The sequence below is a fragment of the Silurus meridionalis genome, chromosome 3 (genome assembly GCF_014805685.1).
Source record: "Silurus meridionalis isolate SWU-2019-XX chromosome 3, ASM1480568v1, whole genome shotgun sequence".
NCBI lineage: Eukaryota > Metazoa > Chordata > Actinopteri > Siluriformes > Siluridae > Silurus > Silurus meridionalis.
The window spans coordinates 20,172,608-20,192,428 of NC_060886.1; the positions used below are offsets into that span (position 1 = coordinate 20,172,608).

At 37.9% G+C, this 19,821-nt stretch overlaps 1 protein-coding gene across 3 annotated transcripts in view; it reads left to right on the forward strand.

Moving 5' to 3' along the window:
* Positions 1-19,821, forward strand: part of slc4a10b (solute carrier family 4 member 10b) — a 53,048-nt gene that overhangs the window by 21,239 nt on the left and 11,988 nt on the right. For 2 of the 3 annotated variants that reach the window (XM_046841252.1, XM_046841263.1), the window contains 12 exons: positions 3,085-3,228; positions 4,009-4,147; positions 6,847-7,007; positions 9,522-9,710; positions 13,272-13,493; positions 15,323-15,411; positions 15,743-15,900; positions 16,927-17,014; positions 17,583-17,729; positions 18,173-18,267; positions 18,991-19,165; positions 19,476-19,609. In XM_046841252.1, coding sequence (XP_046697208.1) covers positions 3,085-3,228; positions 4,009-4,147; positions 6,847-7,007; positions 9,522-9,710; positions 13,272-13,493; positions 15,323-15,411; positions 15,743-15,900; positions 16,927-17,014; positions 17,583-17,729; positions 18,173-18,267; positions 18,991-19,165; positions 19,476-19,609 — 1,741 coding nt within the window. The remainder of the gene's footprint in view (positions 1-3,084; positions 3,229-4,008; positions 4,148-6,846; positions 7,008-9,521; positions 9,711-13,271; positions 13,494-15,322; positions 15,412-15,742; positions 15,901-16,926; positions 17,015-17,582; positions 17,730-18,172; positions 18,268-18,990; positions 19,166-19,475; positions 19,610-19,821) is intronic. The other variant, XM_046841273.1, reaches the window with a different exon arrangement.

Here is a 19,821-nt window from a genome sequence, read left to right on the forward strand (position 1 = left end):
GTTGCCTTCTGTCTTGCTTATTGTGAGCTTCATAAACTAACCTACATCTGTGGTGTGTGAGAGCCAGGAAATTATACACCAGTGGTAGATTTAAAAAGCTGCGCAATGACAGGAAATAGGTTGATGGGCTAAAAACGGCGCAATGAGAAATTTCTTTTTGACATTTCACCAAATAAATTATAACTAAAGTAACAAGCCTGTTTTGGAAATGTAATAAATAGAAAGTACAGATATTTGTGTAAAAAAAATTAATGAGTGAAAGTAAAAAGTTGTCCGAAAAATAAATAGTGAAGTAAAGTACCGATACATGAAAAATCTGTAGTACTGTATTTTAATACAGTAACTAAATATTTGTACTTCGTTACTTCTTACCTCTGGATTTATCACAGATCATCACACACATTTGCAATTTCCAGATTGCCTAATGAAATAGCATCCTGTGTACAAAGCCATATGAACACTCATAAATAAAAAAAAACCCCACAACACTAAAATGTATTAGCAATGTACATTCAAGTATCTCTTAACTTTTATGATTTTTATGTAAAAAGTACATGTTGTTACATTTTAAACAAAGCAGAAGTCAAAACACAGACACAATAAAAGCAAGGCACAGAGCAATATTCAAAAACACACATATATAACTGTACTCTTGTGTTTGATTTTGCCAAGAGTTCTGATGGTGTTGCTAATTGTACTGCAATAATCATTTTGCACTAGGAAGTGGAAGTTTATGTGGAAACAAGTAGAATGATACCCACAGTGAAACAGCGCAGGTGCTTAAAGGTAATATAGGCACTCTAGGAAAGCCCTCGACCAAGCAAATTAGTAGATTGTACTGTTGCATGAACAACAATAGTCCTATGATATATTGGCATTCTAAGCAGTTAATTTATTGTAAAAGCTGTTATGCTGGCATAATTTTAACTACCGTTTATTATTAATATTCTTCATCTTAGTAAACAGGTGAAGTTTAAGTGCTCAGTGGTGCAGGTATAGATCAGGCTTAGTGTTTCTGTCTCACTTTATAGTGTTAGATATTTATAACGCTGCACTGACTGTTAAAGCCTTCCCACTCAATGCTGTCCTTCTGAGTGAAAGTAAAATAACAGGTTTGGTTACCATTCTCTCACACTCATTGGCTATGTTTTGCGTTTGTGGGTGTGTTACCATTTGAGCTGTTGGAATACAGTTAATTATTTGTATACACAGAACACATGTAGACTGCTGGTGAAAAGAACATTCGTTTAGAACATTCTATTTGTTAGCATTTTTTTTTAATTTAAGCTGTTCAAGTCAAGTGAACAACCTGAAATGATATAAATATAAGTGGTACACTGATAGAAAAACGTTTAGGTAACCAAAAACCAAAAGATTTATCAGAATTATACAAAAGGCCGGTGAAGATCTAATGGCTTAACAACGTACAGCTGCTTTGCTGGAATAAAAGTAAATTAAGCCTTGAAATTCTCACAGGTGTCCCAACAGGTGATTACACCTTACAAACCCCTTATGCTATATAAAAGCAATGTTGGAACAGACCATGTTTTAAACAATATTTGGACATGATTGTACTGCAGGAGTAGTATATTGTTTTCATAATGTCTAGCAAAAGTGTATGTCTTTCCATTAGAGATAGTGCAAAGAATGCCTGTGTCACAGAGTACAGTTTCCTACACTATTAAAAAGCATCTTGAAACTGAAGGAAACCCTGACAGGAAGTAGTCTGGGAGACCTGACCTGAGTCAGCAGAGTCAGCAGGTTCCATGATAGGCAGCTCAGAGGACAACAATCTTCAACCACAGTTTAACACTGGTCGAAGTAAGCAAGTATCAGTTTGAACTGTGAAGAGAAGACTGCAAGCTGCAGGTTTGACACAATGAACGAAAACTACTACTTCAGCATTTTGCATCACCATGCAATACCTTCTGGTATGTGCCTAGTTGGTCAGGGGTTTATCATACAGCAAGATAATGACCAAAACATATCTCCAGGCAGTGTTAGAGTTACCTTCTCCAGACTTTAACCTGGAGCTGTTTTGGGATGCACTGGATAGAAGGGTAAAGGCAAAGCAAACTAGAAGTTCCATACATTTGGGGACTTCTGTAACAGTGCTGTGGAGGATTTACCAAACATTAGTGGATTTCACTGTTGAAAGAATGCCAGGAGTGTTTCCAAAAAGTTTACTACTTTAACGAGTCAGACTAAATGATTCTCTGATTTCTCATGATTCCTATGTTCTATTGTTTATTTGTTGATTTCATTTGAGAATACTTTGAGACATTACACTGCTTAAGTTTCAATAAAAAATGGAAACATGGGGTGCTTTAAAACTTTTGACCAGTAGTGTAAATACAGGACAGAAATAAGTGTGGGTGAGCCTGTATTTATTTATCTGTGTGTGTGTGTGTGTGTGTGTGTGTGTGTGTGTGTGTGTGTGTGTGTGTGTGTGTAGTGTGGCAAATCTTCAAATTAAATGTTAAATATGACCCTAAGGCCTAAGTAAATTCAAATTCTACCCAAAGTGACTATATCTTTTTTTAATGGGATTTACAGGAAGTCAAAACTGTGTCTATGCACCATTAGTGAACTTGAGATTTCATCATCAATTATAAACCAGATTGAAGGATTTAATTCAATTCAATTCAATTCATTTTTATTTGTATAGCGCTTTTAACAATGAACATTGTCTCAAAGCAGCTTTACACAGATAATGTGGTGATTAAAAGTAAATATGTTCTTTGTAAGTAAGTTTGTCCCTGATGAGCAACTAAGGCATGCTATACTGTATATTATTTTCCTAAATTGAAAACTCTATTTTCTATGCTCCTATTCTATGCTTTTATGCTATTTTGTAATTATATTAAATTGTGTGGATGACTTAGGATGACTAGGATATTACACAGAGATGTAACATTATACATATAGTAAAACCTTCTGTAGGAAATGTAATTTAAAATGTGTCTATATCTATCTATATAATTCATTTTTTTTTTTTTACAAAAAAAACAAAAACTTTTAATCAGGATGGTTTTTTTAACTGTTGGTTTATGGGATCACTTCAGTGTTTATGTTTACACCCAGGCCATAGAACATTGTATATCGGGGTACATGTGCCTCTGGGACGCCGAAGCCACAGACGCCACCGCCATCATGGTCACAGACACCGGAAGAGGAGCAGGGAGAGAGACTCAGGAGTGTGTGATGGGCGAGAATCACCTTCATATGGTAATTTTTCCATCTCATGAATTTGTTTACTAAGCTTCCTTTCTGACATGCCATCTCTAAATGACATCAAAATACTAAGCTGCTTTCTCACTGTGCTCAATGTTTATGAGTCAATCCTCTTTTTCTGTGGGGATTTAAGTAGAATGGCAATTGAAGTGTGTGAATGGCAGAGAAGTAATAATGTTTGCAAATGGTACAAAAAAAGATGTACAATGTACAAAGGCTCTGTAAGCTCAGTACTGGCTTATTTTTAATGCATTAGGAATTTAATTGCACTGAGAAATTGTGCTTATGCAACTTGCCCAGTTATTATGCAGGTTTCAAGATGTGCTGTATATGAGGTGATAGACAATCACAGTTTTGAAGGGTTGTTTGGGGAAGGGTTAAAAATGGTACTAGCATACCTTACAGTTAAATTTTTCCCATGCATTTTTCCCAAGTCCCATGCAGGTTTAGTGAACAGAAAAGTTGTATTAGCCATTGTCCAGGACCGTTATTTCATTTTGGATTTATTTTATATTTAATTTTGCTCTTCTTATAATTTGTACTTTAATTCAACAGTGTATGATTAGTCTATTTACTTAACCATTTATTAAAAGCAGTTTTGAAATTCTTGGTTTCATTAAAATTAAGGACAACCCATTTGTTGGAATCAAAATATGACTGTAGCCTTGTTTTCATTTGTTCCAACAAAAAGAGTAAAGGATTAACCCTGCCAGGGTGTTTTTAACATAGCAAGGCTTATGCTGGTGTCCGTTTAAATCACATTCTGTGTTGCAGACACACCCTCTCAGAGGGTTCAGTTTCTGCTGGGAACTGAAGATGATGATGAAGAGCACATTCCACATGACCTCTTTACTGAGCTGGATGAAATCTGTCTGCGTGATGGAGAGGATGCTGAGTGGAGGGAGACGGCTAGGTAACCCATTTTGCGATGAATAAATTTAAGTGCCGTTTGTGAGAATTTTCTTGTGGACACTAAGTATAAAAATTGCAGAGGTACTTACTTATTGAAGCATGTAAAATTTAAAGAAAGTGAAAATACTGGCTGCTGAAGATGAATGCAAGAGAAAAGAAAGAGAAAAAAGCTCAAGCAATCAATCAGAACAATTCTAATAAATAAAATGCTATGCAGGCAGACAACTGCCAACCTTTATTAAACATATAATAATAAAGTGTAGGTAAATAGTTCCGGAGACTTTTTATTCCAAGATTCAACTGACTTCTGCAGTTCTCCAGCTGTGATCCGTGGAGATTTTTTTGGCCACATGAACGTACCTCTTGAGACAGCATAAACACATGTTCTCTTCTAGGTTGATTCATAACATTTCAAGTATAGGCATTAAGCAGAAGCCCTTGTCCAGAGCGACTTACAAAAGTGCTTTGTGTCTCTATAAATGAATAAATCTACACTGGTACGTTAGATTACAAACTTAAGATAACTTAAGATTTTTTTTAAGGACAAAGCAAATCTGGAAAACTCCTAGTTGAAGTGTTTCAGGAAGAGGTAGGTCTTCATCCGTCGCTTGAAGATAGCCAGGAACTTGGCTGTAAGTTCATTCCACCAGCTCAGTGCCAGAACAGAGAGGAGCCACAGTAGAAAGAGAAACATTTAGACCAGAACACAATCATTTCCCTGCTGAAATTCACTCCACATCAGGTTGTTTTTACTTCCTGTAATAATCCTGCAGGATTCTATTCTATACTGTATCATTTGTAGTATGTCTATGTACATATAGATATACTACACATATATACACACACACACACACACACACAAACACACAAACACACACACACACACACACACACACACACACACACACACACACACACACACACATGATGATACTGTATATATAAACACATACATACATACATACATACATACATATATACATACAATGTAATTATCAAAAAAGATGGGACACTGTAAAATGTCAATAAAAACAGAATGCAATTATTTGCTAATCTCATGGATCCATACTCTATTATAGTTGGGACAAAATCTTGAAAAAGTAAGTGTTATTAAAGTTGAACAATTGGAAAAAATAATGCAACTAAATAGGGAAATTGACAATAATTGTCAGTAATTGTGTATAAATGGTATATCTTAGAGAGGCAGAGTCTCTTAAAAGTAAAGATGGGCAGAGCTTCACCAATCTGTGAAAGACAAATTGTGGAACAATTCAGAAAAGATTTTCTCAACATAAAAATCTGATTCAACAGAATCTGGAGGAAACTCTGTGCAAAAAGGACATGAATATTGGATGTTCCTGTAATTTTCAGGCCCTCAGATGGCACTGCATCTAAAACAGTTATGATTCTGTAATGGAAATCATTGTCTGTGAACACAGTTTGCCATGTCATCCACAAATACAGGTTAAATCTCTATCATGTAAAGAAGAAGCATGCATGAACATGATTCAGAAATGCCGCCATCTTCTCTGGGCCAAAGCTCATTTAAAATGTACTGAGGCAAAGTTAAAAAATGTACTGTGGTCAAACTAATCAAAATTTTTATTCTTATTGGAAACCATGGACACCACATCCTATGGACTAAAAAGGAGAGGGAACGTCTGGCTTGTTTTCAGCACTCAAGTTGCATCTCTGATGGTATGGGAGTGCATAAGTACCTGTGGATTGGGGAGCTTGCACATTTGGAAAGGCTCCATTAATGCTGAATGGTATATGAAATGAAAAATATAACCAAGGACACCCAAATAAACTGTTGAGCAGCTAGAATCCTGTATCAGACACAAATGGGACAACATCCCTCTTTCAAACCTTCTGCAACTGGTCTCCTCAGTTCCCAGATGTATATGGACAAAAGACAAGATGCTACACAGTGGTAAAGAGGGTTCTGTCCCAATACTTTTGAGATCTGTTGCAGCCATCAATTGCGAAATGACCCTTTTTTTTTTACTTACATGATATATATTTTCAGTTTAAACATTTGATCTTTTTTTTTTTGTGAATAGAGTATGGATCTCTCTATGTTTTTTTTGGAATCAGGGTTGTATGATAATTTTTTTGCATATATAATTATTTATACCTTTTAGAGAGTTTCTGTTTTATACTGCATAATTCTATTTACTTATCCATATATATCTATATCTATCTATCTATCTATCTATCTATCTATCTATCTATCTATCTATCTATCTATCTATCTATCTATCTATCTATCTATCTATCTATCTTGCTCTATATCTAACTAAAAGTCAAGCTCACATAAGCTTAAATAAATGAGCAATATTTTGAAAGTATGTGCGGTATGAAAGAATGAAAGAGACATGCTAAATTAAGACTGGAGCTGCCTGATTATGGCATAGCTGACAGATGTTAATGGATGTAAATGCCAGTACTGATAGCATAACACACACTTTAATGATATTTCTTTTTCTTTAAAAAATGCAAATAAATGTTAAATAATTTACAATGGAAGCAGCATCAGAAAGGTGTATTAAGAGTCTTTCTAAACATGTAGTAACTTCTTTTCTACATATGGTCATGTATTAGAATTACTACTTGTTGCAGCTGGGCTCATGACTGAGAGGTCAAACAGGTCACTCTCTCTCTTTTTCTCTCTCTCTCTCTCTCTCTCTCTGTTTGTAGGTGGTTGAAGTTTGAGGAGGATGTTGAGGATGGAGGAGAGAGGTGGAGTAAGCCCTATGTAGCCACACTCTCTCTGCACAGCTTATTCGAGTTACGCAGTTGCATCATTAATGGCACGGTGCTGCTTGACATGAGAGCCAACTCCTTAGAGGACATTGCAGGTGTGTGTGTGTGTATATATATATATATATATATACATATATATATATATATACATATATATATATATATGTATATATATATATATATATATATATATATATATATATATATATATATATATACAGTTGAAAACAGATATTTACATACACTTCAGAAAAAAAACACAAAAACTTTTATTTCTTTACTGTCATACATTAAATCAGAGTAAACTTTTTAAATCAATACATTTTAATAATATATAAATATTGCATTTGTTAAATATCTGAATCGAGCGAGGGACAATTTTTATGTATTTCTATTATCACTTTCATCAAAGTCAGAAGTATACATACACTTCCTTAGTATTTGGCGGAATTGCCCTGAAACTGTTTCACTTGGGCCAAACGTTTAGGGTATCCTTCCACAAGCTTTCTACAATAGTTTTCTGGAATTTTGGCCCACTCCTCTTGACAGAACTGGTGTAACTGGGTCAGTTTTGTAGGCCTTCTTGCTCGCACTCGCCTTTTCAGTGCCGCCCACAAATTTTCTATGGGATTGAGATCAGGGCTTTGTGATAGCCACTCCAATACCTTGACTTTGTTGTCCTTAAACCACTTTGTAACTAATTTGGAGGTATGCTTGGGGTCATTGTATATTTGGAAAACCCATTTGCACCCAAGCTTTAACTTCCTGGCTGATGTCTTCAGATGTTGCTTTAATATATCCACATAATTTTATATTCTCATGATGCCATCTATTTTGTAAAGTGCACCAGTCCCTTCTGCAGCAAAGCAGCCCCACAACATTATACTACCACCCCCATACTTGACAGTTGGGATGGTGTTCTGAGGCTTCAAAGCTTCGCCCTTTTTCCTCCAAATATACTGTTTATCATTATGGCCGAACAGTTCAGTTTTTGTTTCGTCAGACCACAGGACATGTCTCCAGAAGTTAAGATTATTTCCCTCATGTGCAGTTGCAAACTGTAGTCTGGCTTTTTTGTGGTGGTTTTGAAGTAATAGCTTTCTCTTCCTAGAGTAACCTTTCAGCTCATGGCGGTACAGTATTCGTTTTACTGTGGATAATGACACTGTCTTACCAGTTTCAGCCAGCATCTTCACAAGATCTTTTGCTGTTGTCCTGGGGTTGATTTGCACATTTCGCAACAAAAAACGTTCCTCTCTGGGACTCAGAATCCGTCTCCTTCCTGAGCGGTATGATGGTTGTACATTCCCATGTTTTTTATACTTGCGTATTATTGTCTGAACGGATGAACGTGGGACCTTCAGGCATCTGGAAATTGCACCTATGGATGAGCCATACTTGTGGAGGTCAAAAATTCTTTTTCTGATGTCTTGGTGGATTTATCTTGATTTTCCCATGATGTCAAAGAAAGAGGCTCTGTGTTTGAGGTGTGCCTTTATATGCATCCACAGGTGTGCCACCAATTAACTCAAATAAATTCAACTAACCTATCAGAGGCTTCTTAAGGAAAGAATGGAATCATCTGGAGTTTTTTTTTTTGTTTAAAGGCACGATAAACTTAGTGTATGTATACTTCTGACTTTGATGAAAGTGATAATAAAAATACATAAAAATTCTCTCTCGCTCGATTCTGACATTTAACAAATGCAAAAATATGCTAATATTTATGAATTTAAAACAGATGTGATTTAATGTATGACAGTAAAGAAATAAATGTTTTTGTGTTTTTTTCTGAAGTATATGTAAATATCTGGTTTCAACTGTATATATATATATATATATATATATATATATATATATATATATATATATATATATATATATATATATATGAATTTGTGTAGTTCTTGAAATCGAATCACTTTCACTTTTAAAATAATATGTTCTGTTCCAGGTTTAGTAAATGAAAAGAGAGCCTGGTTATGCTTCAAAACACATTTATATAATACACATGTAATACATTAATAAATCTCCTTGGTGTGTTTTTTGCACATACGCTGACATAATTCTACAATAAAATACTGTCAATTTAATAATGCTGACCTGAGTGTCAATTTTCAGTGTCAAAGATATGTCTGGATACCGTCTGGAAAATATTTATTGTTTACATCTTTTTCAAGTTTGTTGGTAACTTGGCATCTCCAATTCTATTGTTCTTTATGTATATGTGAACAAAAATGGTAGCGGAGCTCGAAAAAATGTTCTGCTGTCACCCGACTATAGCATGAGTCTACCTTGATTAATAGTAGGCTTAGAAAGATAAAGAGTCTTATCCTAAAAATAATCTAGCACAGGTTAGTAATTTAAATAGCTCATTACTTCAGTATGAAGACAAGGACATATAGTTTGTCAAATATTAGTCTGCCCATTTGTGTTTCTTATATAGATTTTTGTCATTCCGATGTCCATAGGGACAATTTTAAAATACACCAGCTATATATAATAGATATAGAAGATTTCTTTTACAGATTATGTAAAATGAACGCATTAGATAAAAAGTCTTAGTCCATAAGAATGTGTTGTAAGGTACAATTTTAATCTTCTTTTAGACTTGGTGTTGGATCAACAGGAATCCTTGGGGGAGCTTGGAGAGGAGGTGAGAAAGAAAATCCGAGAAGCCCTGCTCAAGCAGCACCACCATCAAAACCAAAAGAAGCTGGCCAACCGTATTCCAATTGTACGGTCTTTTGCGGACATCGGCAAAAAACAGTCTGAATCTAACTCTATGGACAAGAACGGTATGCTCTACTTAAGGAGGAGTTCTTCTATGTACTGAATTCATATTGTTTTCATACCATATAGTTTGGTGGATCAATATTTTTAATTAATGATTATTTTTTTTTGACCACAGTTTAAATTGTAAAGCGGATGAGAAAAAACATACCTGCGGAAAAAGTGATTCAGCAAGTGGACAATGAGGGAAACATTTCCACGTTAGAAATCACGGGTGTAATCTGTCCAACAGAAAGACGCGACATCATCCAACTGCTGACTTCACAACCAGGAAGCTATAAAAGCATGTGCCGTGGAGACGGCGCTAACTTCGAAAGTGAAGGAAGTGCTGCAGGGATGCAGGGAGTGTGGCCTGGAGACGTCTTGCTCCCTCAAGGAACATACGTAACCTAGAGAAATTTCCGCCAGACTGACCAAACCCTGTCTAGTGTGGATGGGCACAGCTAGGTCGAAGGACAGAGGGGCCGTGAGTTGCACTAAGTTCAAGGCTGTAGGACCTGACGAAGGTCAGCGTTGCAAATGTCTTGGAGAGATTCTCCAGACGACAAGGCCTTTGAGGCCGCCACACTCCGGGTGGAGTGAGCTCTGACCCCGAAAGGTGCGGGGAGACCAGGGGGCTCATAAAAGGAGTGGATAGCACAACCCTTTGTATACAGACTGAAGCAGACAAACAGCTGGTCCAACTTCTCCACAAGGCAGTTTTGTGGACATATTTGTACAGTGCTCGCACCAGGCACCTGGTTAAGCTTCTCCTGGTCGGGGGCCTGACGGACTTCATTTTAGCAAACTCTCTCCAGAACTTCTGGGAGCAGTGCTACAGGGGGAAAAGCATACAGGTGGAGATTCGGCCACGCCTGTACCATGGCGTCTTGCCAAATAGGGACTGGGTGAGTAAGGGATTGCCAGAGGGGACAGTGCGACTTTTCTTGAGTTCTTCCAAGTGGAGCCTCTATTCCCTGGGACTCGGCCCTTGCCTCAAAAGGGCTTCTGCTTCTTGATTCAACCGCCCTGGGATGTATAGTGCCGATGTGTTGTCCATATGGGCCAGCACATGATGGTCCCTTAGGTCTGAGAGGAAATGCTTCAATGCCAGAAGCACGTCCAGCATCTCCAGGCAGTTGATGTGCCACGAATGATGGGGCTCTTTCCATAGACCCATGAGGGAGGTGTCTGTTGTTAACGTTACATGACAACAAGGAGCCCCCAACACAGGGCCCTGTAACAGGAACCCTGGATCTCTCCACATGTCTAAGGCCTGTAAGGATCGCCACGTGACCTTGATTGTGTGGAGTGGGTTGCCCTTTCCGGAAAAGCCTCTGTCTGTGAGCCACCACTGTAGGGGTTGCTGATTTGGGACATGACCTGTTTCAGGGTGAGCATTTAGAACCTTAGTCTCATTAGAAAGTGGTTTAGCTGACGCAGATCTTAAATAGGGCGCAGCCTCCCCCATCCTTCTTGGAAACTATGAAGTACCGGCTGTGGTACCTGTACTCTCTGTCAAAACGGATGGACCATGTTGGCCTGCTTCCTCGAGAGAGTCTCTACTTCTTGTTCCATAACCAGAGCCTGCTCAGGCCCCACCCAGAGTGGGACACACCCTGTTGAACTAGGGCAGACGAGACCCAGACTGAATCGTAAAGCCTCTCTTTACAGTGAGCAGGGCCCACTGAGACACAACCGGCAGGTGTTTCCAGGCTGCTAGATTGTTTCTTAAGGGAATCACACCTGAGACTGACCTCTGGTGTGTCTAGTGCTGGGGTTATGCTGCGGCGCAGCTTTAGGGGCTTTCTGAAAGGCGGTGAGCCCTCTATCCACAAAATTCTTGGGCGGAGGCTTAGGGGGTACTCGCTAGATATTGCTGTGCCCTGAAGCACTACCTGTGGCAGGGTTAACAAGCCGATCCCCTTAGGGTGCCGAGGAGGGGCAGGCACCATGTACTGAGGTGCACGTAGCCTCACCCCAACGGAGACCCCAAAAACTCCTGACTTGTCAGGATCTTTTGGCCGAAACCCTCTTATTAAAGATGACGGTCTTCAGATGGGTGAGTTCCTTGGGCCTCAGCCTGGAGCATCACCCAGGGTCCCTTGACAGGGTGAGCCAGAGGTGTCTCTCTGTGGAGACCAGGGTGGACATAGACCGTACCAGTCTCTTTTGTGGCATCACAGCTTTCGGACCCTGTGACTGCCCGTAGGCACTTTCTCATCTAGCTCTTGCAGCAGGTCAGCCTGATAAGCCTTTAACCTGGCCATGGTGTGCAGGCAGCTGATGGCTTGATCCGCTGCTGTCTAAACTTTGTCCACCAGAGCCGAGGTAGTCCTCAGAGGCTTGGTGGGCAGGACCGGGAAAAGACAACCAGCCAGCGTCTCTTCAAGCCGAGGCATCATTCCAAAACCACATTTCTTCAGCCCTACTACATTAGCGTAGAGAGAAATGTTGGGGCTAAAGAGGTGGGGAGAATAACGGTTATTCCATGACCTGGTCACTTCAGTGTGCAGGTCTGGGAAAAAGGCAGACCCCGGCATTGAGGTAGTGACGTATATTGCAGGAAATATTCGTCCAGCTTGCTCAGGGGACGTAATTTCTGCTCATCAGCTGGCTAAGTGATATCCAGCTTGGCAACAGCACGAGTCACTACCACCAGCAGCTCCTTGAAGAGGACTTTGAAGTGTCCTCCACGGGATCACTAAGGTCCATCCCCTCCCCCTACTTGGAGGAAAAGAGGTGGAGCGCAGTGCTTTTCTTACAAGGGAAAAAAACTGGATCTGCATTTGTGACCCCCATGGCCTCAGTCGCTGCTTTGCCTTAGAGAAAGCAGGGCCAGAACTGTGAGGAGCGGGAGCGAAGCATGGACATACGGTCGCAATGCCGAGAGCTGAACGAGCATGCTCAGCTCCCAGACAAGCCACACATAGGCTGTGTGTATTCCCCCTTGTGATAAAGTGGGGGCAAGGAGGAAAGACTGAAAAAAGATGCCTTTATAACTTCTCTTTCTTCCATTTTTTTTTTATTTATTACCGGATACCAATACTCGGCAAAACAGACACACACAGAGCGCATCCTGAACAAACAGAAGCTAGCACCGTCTCCACGGCACGTGCTTTTATAGCTTCCTGGTTGTGATGTCACCCCTCGCGTCTCTTTCCGTTTGGACAGATCACACCCCTGATTCAGAGCGTGGAAACTTATTAAAAAACTTACCAAAAAGTCAGCTGCATTATCTTTGATTTATGTGCATATGTGACTGATTACAAAAGCTTGTTTTCTTTTTTTTTCATTTTGTAGTAAGGGTTAAACTTAGTCAAAACCTTTTTTTTTATTTTGGGAGGGTTGTCTTAAGCTCCCTCTTTCAAGTATTACCATTAATGCCATTTATTGGGATGAAATATGTTAAAACAGAGGCCAGGAATTATGATAGTACTTAAGCAATAATATTGTTTGTGTTTGCTGCTATTCCTCTCTGTTTAGTATTCTTAGTTCTCCATTCAGTGTCCCTTCCTCCACTTTTCTCTTAATACGTGTCTGTGTGTTTGTATGTATGTGTGTGTTTGTGTGTGTGTGTATGACAGGTGGCTCATCTTTCTGTTCAGCGCTTAAGTCTTCTCTTTGGGGTTCATTTAACTCTGATGGGAGGTACAGGCAGGTGTCTTCCTGCTGGCCTCAATGCTTCACTTCCAGTGTCTCCATCTCGTCTCCACTCCCCAAATCGTCCAACTTCACCTCCACCGACCAAGCCCACACACACATCTCACTACAATCCTCACAACAGGCACACATTGACCTGGACCCAGGCAACTTAAACCTTAGACTTTCTTTTCTAGCGCTTCCTAAAACAAAACTAGAAAATGTGGTTATTTTTAATTAGCAGCTAAATATATGCTGGCATTTTAGATGGAAGCATATATGTTTGTCATGCTGTTGGAAGGAGAAAACAAGCAAAAGGAAGGTAAATGTGGCAGTAAATGTAAAGCCTGTTGGCTGTAAATTGCATAGGCTTTTTGGAAATTAAAACACTGTATGAATTTTGATCAGGCTTCAAGAAGAACGGACCAACTCCTTTTCTGAACAGAAAGCATCTAATGTGGTTCGAAGGCCTCACTTGGCTTTATCAAGAAAATCAGCCTCATTTTGAAGAAAAACGACAACAAGATGATTTAACAGACCATTCTATTCTGATGTTATTGATGCTATTCTGCTTTCTATGAATTGACAGAATAGAGTTAACAGTAAGACAAAACATGCATCATTTCTTTATTAATAAAGACATAAAATTGATTTTATTAACTCTTTTATTTAATGTTGATCAAAACAGAACTATTTGCAATCAAATCATATAAATATCAACCAAGAATAATTCACTAGTGAAGTAAAATCATAGTTTTATTCTTTATTGCTGCTTGGAGCATTGTTTACCACATTTAGATTTATTGCATTAATTTTCTAAAAGTTCTTATTAAGAACTATTATTCTTATTATTGCTTCTAATGTTTTTTTTTTTTTTATTTCTATTATTTAATTAATTTTTTGTTAGCACAATTAGAGAAAAGAAGTGTAATACATTTTAATTATGTTTTGATTAGATCTTCTTGACATTACCTCCATCTGTTATTTTGATTTCATATTTAATTGTGAACCTTTTATATAATCTTTCTATAAGTTTTGATTAACATAACAACACCTACTCTTTTAAAAAAAAAAAAACCAGAATGCAAATTTGCAATATTCCGTGCTAGACTGGTAGCAGAGGGAAAAAAACTATCCACAAATCATGCATTACTCTTTTGCCACCTTTTAAAGGCTTGTGTTTAGGAAGTTGCTAGCTTTCCCCAAAAAAGCAAAGCCATGAAGAGCACCAAACCTCTTCAGCTGATCAGTTTTTTTTTTATTTGCCCTGTTTTTGACTGTGAAATCATTGTAAACATTAGTAAGCTAATTTATGTATAATGTTCTAGCAAAAAGTCACACAGAACAACATCCCTGAACCCTGGGAGCATGACTAATATAAAAGAAATCTACTCATGCAGTGCAGGACACAGTTATTCTCACTACACTTTAATGAGTTTGGTGCTACTTTATGAATAGCAGATAGTAGCTGTAGTTGCTTTCAGGCTACAATGCTAAAGCTGTGATTCAGAAAGGAATAAGAGATATTTGTCTCATTATTTCTGCTGCAGTTACTGTGCATCAACTAAATGTTCATTTCTTTCTTTCTGCTCACACTGTGGTTTATTCAATATTTCTATTTAAATGAGGTGGTGCCTGTAAAAAAATGAAACAATGTACTCCATAATGTCATTCTGACTGTCATCTTCATACATTACTATTCATTATCTCCTTCTATATGTATTCAAATCAGCAAATCCTGCTAATGCTTAATACACCTCAGCAAAGCATCAGTACATGGCATATCTATTCTCTGTCTCTCTCTTTCTTTCTTTGGACAGATGCATATTTATGCATTACTATAATTCTTGACTGTAATGCTGAGATGCTGGGAGGTTCTCTGCTCTGGCTGATCAGCCCTGGCAAAGTACTGATCAATTGCTTCAGCTGTTGATATTTTGAATGTGGAAAAGCAAGGCCTGTGTGTGACCAGTGCTATCTGTGATTGTGTGCACAGGCCAGATGATCCTTCCTCAGACCCAGCCTAGTGCACATGACCTCAAGCCAGAGATCACAAGAGATTGCAGTAGTGTGGATTTTAGTAAGGTAAGAGTAGGATTTTGGGGCACCATGGCACTTAATGTCCCAGCTTCATAAACCAAACTTTTTCAAAGGTTACACTGATCATGTCACAGCTAACTGCCTCATTTTATATAATAATACACTTTGCACTCCCTTGGAATTATAATAATTGTATTTATTTTTATTAAATTATTATAATTCCAAGTAATAGATTTTTTATTTTTGAAAGGGGTAATTTTACATTAAGAAAATATGCTTGTTTTACTACTTATTAAAACATTTTAATTATATTTTTATTTAATTATATTAATTATATATTAGTTGTGCTTATGTTGTGACCATGCTGTTCCTGTAGATAGACCTGCACTTTATGAAGAAGATTCCTGCTGGAGCTGAGGCATCTAATATCCTAGTAGGGGAGCTGGAGTTCTTGGAGAAACCTGTAGTGGCCTTTGTACGTCTCTCACCTGCAGTCCTTCTCAATGGCCTGGCAGAAGTTCCTATAACCACCAGGTGATTGATATACTCAAACTCTAATATTTAAACTGTAGGACACTGATCACTAACTGCAAATTAGCTGTAATTTACATAACTCTAACGCTCCCTTCTAGGTAAACATTTTAAATACCTTGCTTTGTTTCTCTTGAAGTTAGTGCAAAGCCATTGTAATTGTGGTTGAGTTACCATTGCTAAAAAAAAAAAAAGGCTAGTTGTCTTAATTGATATTTGTGTGTTTAATGTTATCTGTTTAACACAGGAGTACATTTGCCATGTAAAGAATACTAAGTTGGGCTTATTTATTTATTTATTTGTTTATTTTTTATTTAGTCTTATTACACTTTAGCTCTGTCAGGCAAATTTGGAGTTTCTTTCCAGATGTTGAGAAAATAAAGTGAGACCTGCACCAGATGCTTGTTTCAAGGGTGCCAACAATGTGGGAGCTGTTTAAAAATGACACTACTGAAATGTGATTAAAACAAGTCCTTCATCTGTGTTCCTTGTTTGTCACATTAGGCATCAAAGAATTTGCATAGATATGTGATGTGGATTTTTTTCCCTCATTTCGAAAATGGTTGTTAATAGTTCTTGACAGAATTACAAAAGTTGTGATTCTATATATTACAGCAAGAAGGGTACTTAAAAGGGTGAGGTATCATTACTTAATTTGTGTAGAAAATTCAACAGACATGAGATGAAAGTTATTATAGCTATAATGACAATGCAAGACAGTCAAGGTTTGGAATTCTTTTGGAATGTTACAAAGGAAGGCGTAGAAACATTCGGGGTGTTTGTTGCTGCAACTGACCACATGGTTTATTAAATTGTATGATTAATTATAAATTATTTTCATTTTAATCAAATTTTAGTGTGTTTGTTTTTCATGTACATCTTTTTACTGAAAGCTAAATTGAACATGAGATTATATGGATTCATTGTGAGACTTCAAACCAAAGCTAGAAACTCTATGAATGAAAGGAATCGTGTTAATATTTTGCATTACATCATTTATGCAACTGCTTGTATAATTTATTTTTGCAGGTTCCTTTTCATTCTTCTCGGGCCGCTGGGTAAAGGGCCACAGTACCATGAGATCGGCAGGTCCATCGCAACTCTGATGACTGATGAGGTGTGAAAACTGCTCATTTAAAAAACATAAATAACTTGATTCAGAATGGAAAAGAAATTTTTTTTTTTTTAACAAAACACTTATTTGTTTTTCACACATCACACATGAAATCTGTAAGTGCGTTTTGGCTCGACGGTCCCATTTCACAAATGCGTTAGAAGCATTTTAGGAGCAATGCATCAGTTGTGACAGAATATATTTTTTCTAAGACTGGAGAGAATTGAGGGAGTCTGAGGCCTTTCACACTTCTGCTGATTCTCTCACTCCTTCCTCAAGGCGCTGAGGCACATTTCTGAATGCACATAATGACATGCAAACGCTTGCTCATTAGCTAGAATTTCACTTTTTAGTCTAGCAGCCAGTTACCCTGTTGCTATGGCAACATTGTAATCATGTTACAGTAAAAAGAAATGCTAATATGTACCCTTTTTGATTTGAGTTGTACTAGCTGTTTTCTTTTTTTTCTCTTTTTGCTACTGTTGAGAGTTATGTAAATGTGTAAATAGCGACAGTTTTGATTTCTTTATGGGAAGTGCTTGTAACTGAACGAAGCACTGTGGCGTCTTAGGTGTTCCATGATGTTGCATACAAAGCTAAGGACCGCAATGATCTTGTGGCTGGAATCGATGAGTTTCTTGATCAAGTAACAGTTCTACCCCCTGGTGAATGGGACCCATCTATCAGAATTGAACCACCAAAAAACGTCCCTTCTCAGGTAAATATGTGAGGTTACATATATAATTAAGTTTATCTTAGTTTGATTTTAATAGATTGTATAAGTATGGATGGGAAATTATCCTCTGATGAAATATTTCCTGATGGGGCCTCATTCAAGATGACTCCACCCCTATCTGTAGGGAACAATGTAAGGTGAATTGAAGTAGGTCTGGATGATTGAGATTGCCCAAAACAATATTTTTTCTCTTTAAGTTGCCAGTCATCTGCAAATAATTATAGTTGCTATTTGATATGAACATAGGGGTACATGTTTTCTGTCACTATGGCATAATTAGCATTGTCCTTTTTTATTAGGTACTCTGCTGGACACAAAAATATTCTGATCCAGAATAGATGGCGCTGACATGAGTGCTCTTTCTGTATATGTGTGTGTGTGTGTGTGTGTGTGTGTGTGTGTGTGTGTGTGTGTGTGATAAACAGGAGAAGAGAAAAATCCCTGCTGTCCCTAATGGAGAGCTGGCAGAGACTGAAGAACATGGGGGGCATGGAGGCCCTGAGCTACATCACACCGGGAGGTGGGTATGGACAGTGTGTATGTGTGTGTGTGTGTGCGTGTACTTATGTTCATAAGTCAGTGTGTGAGTAAGCCAAAGTATGTGTGTGTTAAGCTAGTGACTGTGCATTTGAGTGAGGTTGGGAAGGTCAAAGCATACGTAAGAGAGAAATGAAGACCTTAAACATCGTAGCCTATGGGCTGTTTACTGTATATAAACAAATGCCATGGCACTGAAATCAATTTTCACAACTTTGAAATGAAATGGACGGATGCCACAGCTGACATTTGGTCACAGAGACTCCCCCCATGAGTGACAGTTTTCACAACTCGCCTCAACTTTCTCTCTTCTCATCACAACAGCCCCCTTCTGTTCTCAATTCGCTCTCTTTTTTCCGATTCTCTTGCAACAATCGCATGCTAAATGAAACCTCATTAAGAATAGCTTTAACTTGACCAAATACAGAAGAGCAAGCCACGTGCGAACTCTTTATATGGCTTAAAATTATGACTGAAAATTATTATTTGATATTTTCATGCTAATAAAAAATTCTCAAATCACTTCAGATGGTAAACTGGGTAGCCTGTATATTCATGAAGAAACCATTTACTTATAGTCATCATTGTCAGGATGATGTATAATTAAATTTGCACTGTAAATCTATGTATTTTCATTTAAAGGTTTTATAATTTATATTGACTTTTGCTTAAATGATAAAGACTCTCAATGTCCTGTGAACTCTAGGCTGTTTGGTGGGCTTTTTCTGGATATAAAGCGCAAAGCACCACATTACCTATCGGACTACACTGATGCCATCAGCCTGCAATGTGTGGCTTCTTTCCTCTTCCTGTACTGTGCTTGCATGTCTCCTGTCATCACCTTCGGAGGATTGCTGGGGGAGGCCACTGAGGGACGCATTGTAAGAAAGCACATGACTAATAATGATTTCAAAACTAAATATTTATATGACTGGACGTTTATTTAGACTCCATTAGACACCAGAGTTCCCCAGAATGTCTAAAACTATGATATTAAAATCTTAACAATGCTTCACATATGTTAAATGCATTCACTAGTCTATATAAAACCCTTCAGAACTATGGTTTAAATATTTTAATTTCATTCAGTCAAGCACATACACTCATTATACTAAGGCATGCATCATATTAAGTCATCCAGGTATACAAATAATTTTATTTATTAATTTCAAATTTTATGTGTGTGTTTAGAGTGCTATCGAATCTCTGTTTGGTGCATCGATGACTGGGATTGCGTACTCCCTGTTTGCAGGCCAGCCTCTCACTATCCTTGGCAGCACTGGTCCTGTGTTGGTTTTTGAGAAGATATTATATAAATTTTGCAAGTAAGGCTGCATTCATTATTCATAGAATTAAACATAGCTTACAGAAATGTCATTTTTCTTTAAATTTACATACTGTAAATGTGTATGCCATTGCTTGAGATTTGTGTATGCCAATATCTAATGTAAATAAAGTGCCTTTGGAGTCATCTATTATTATAAAGGAGCTACCTGACTGTTGCCTCCAGTGCTAGAAAAACAGTTTGAATGGCTAT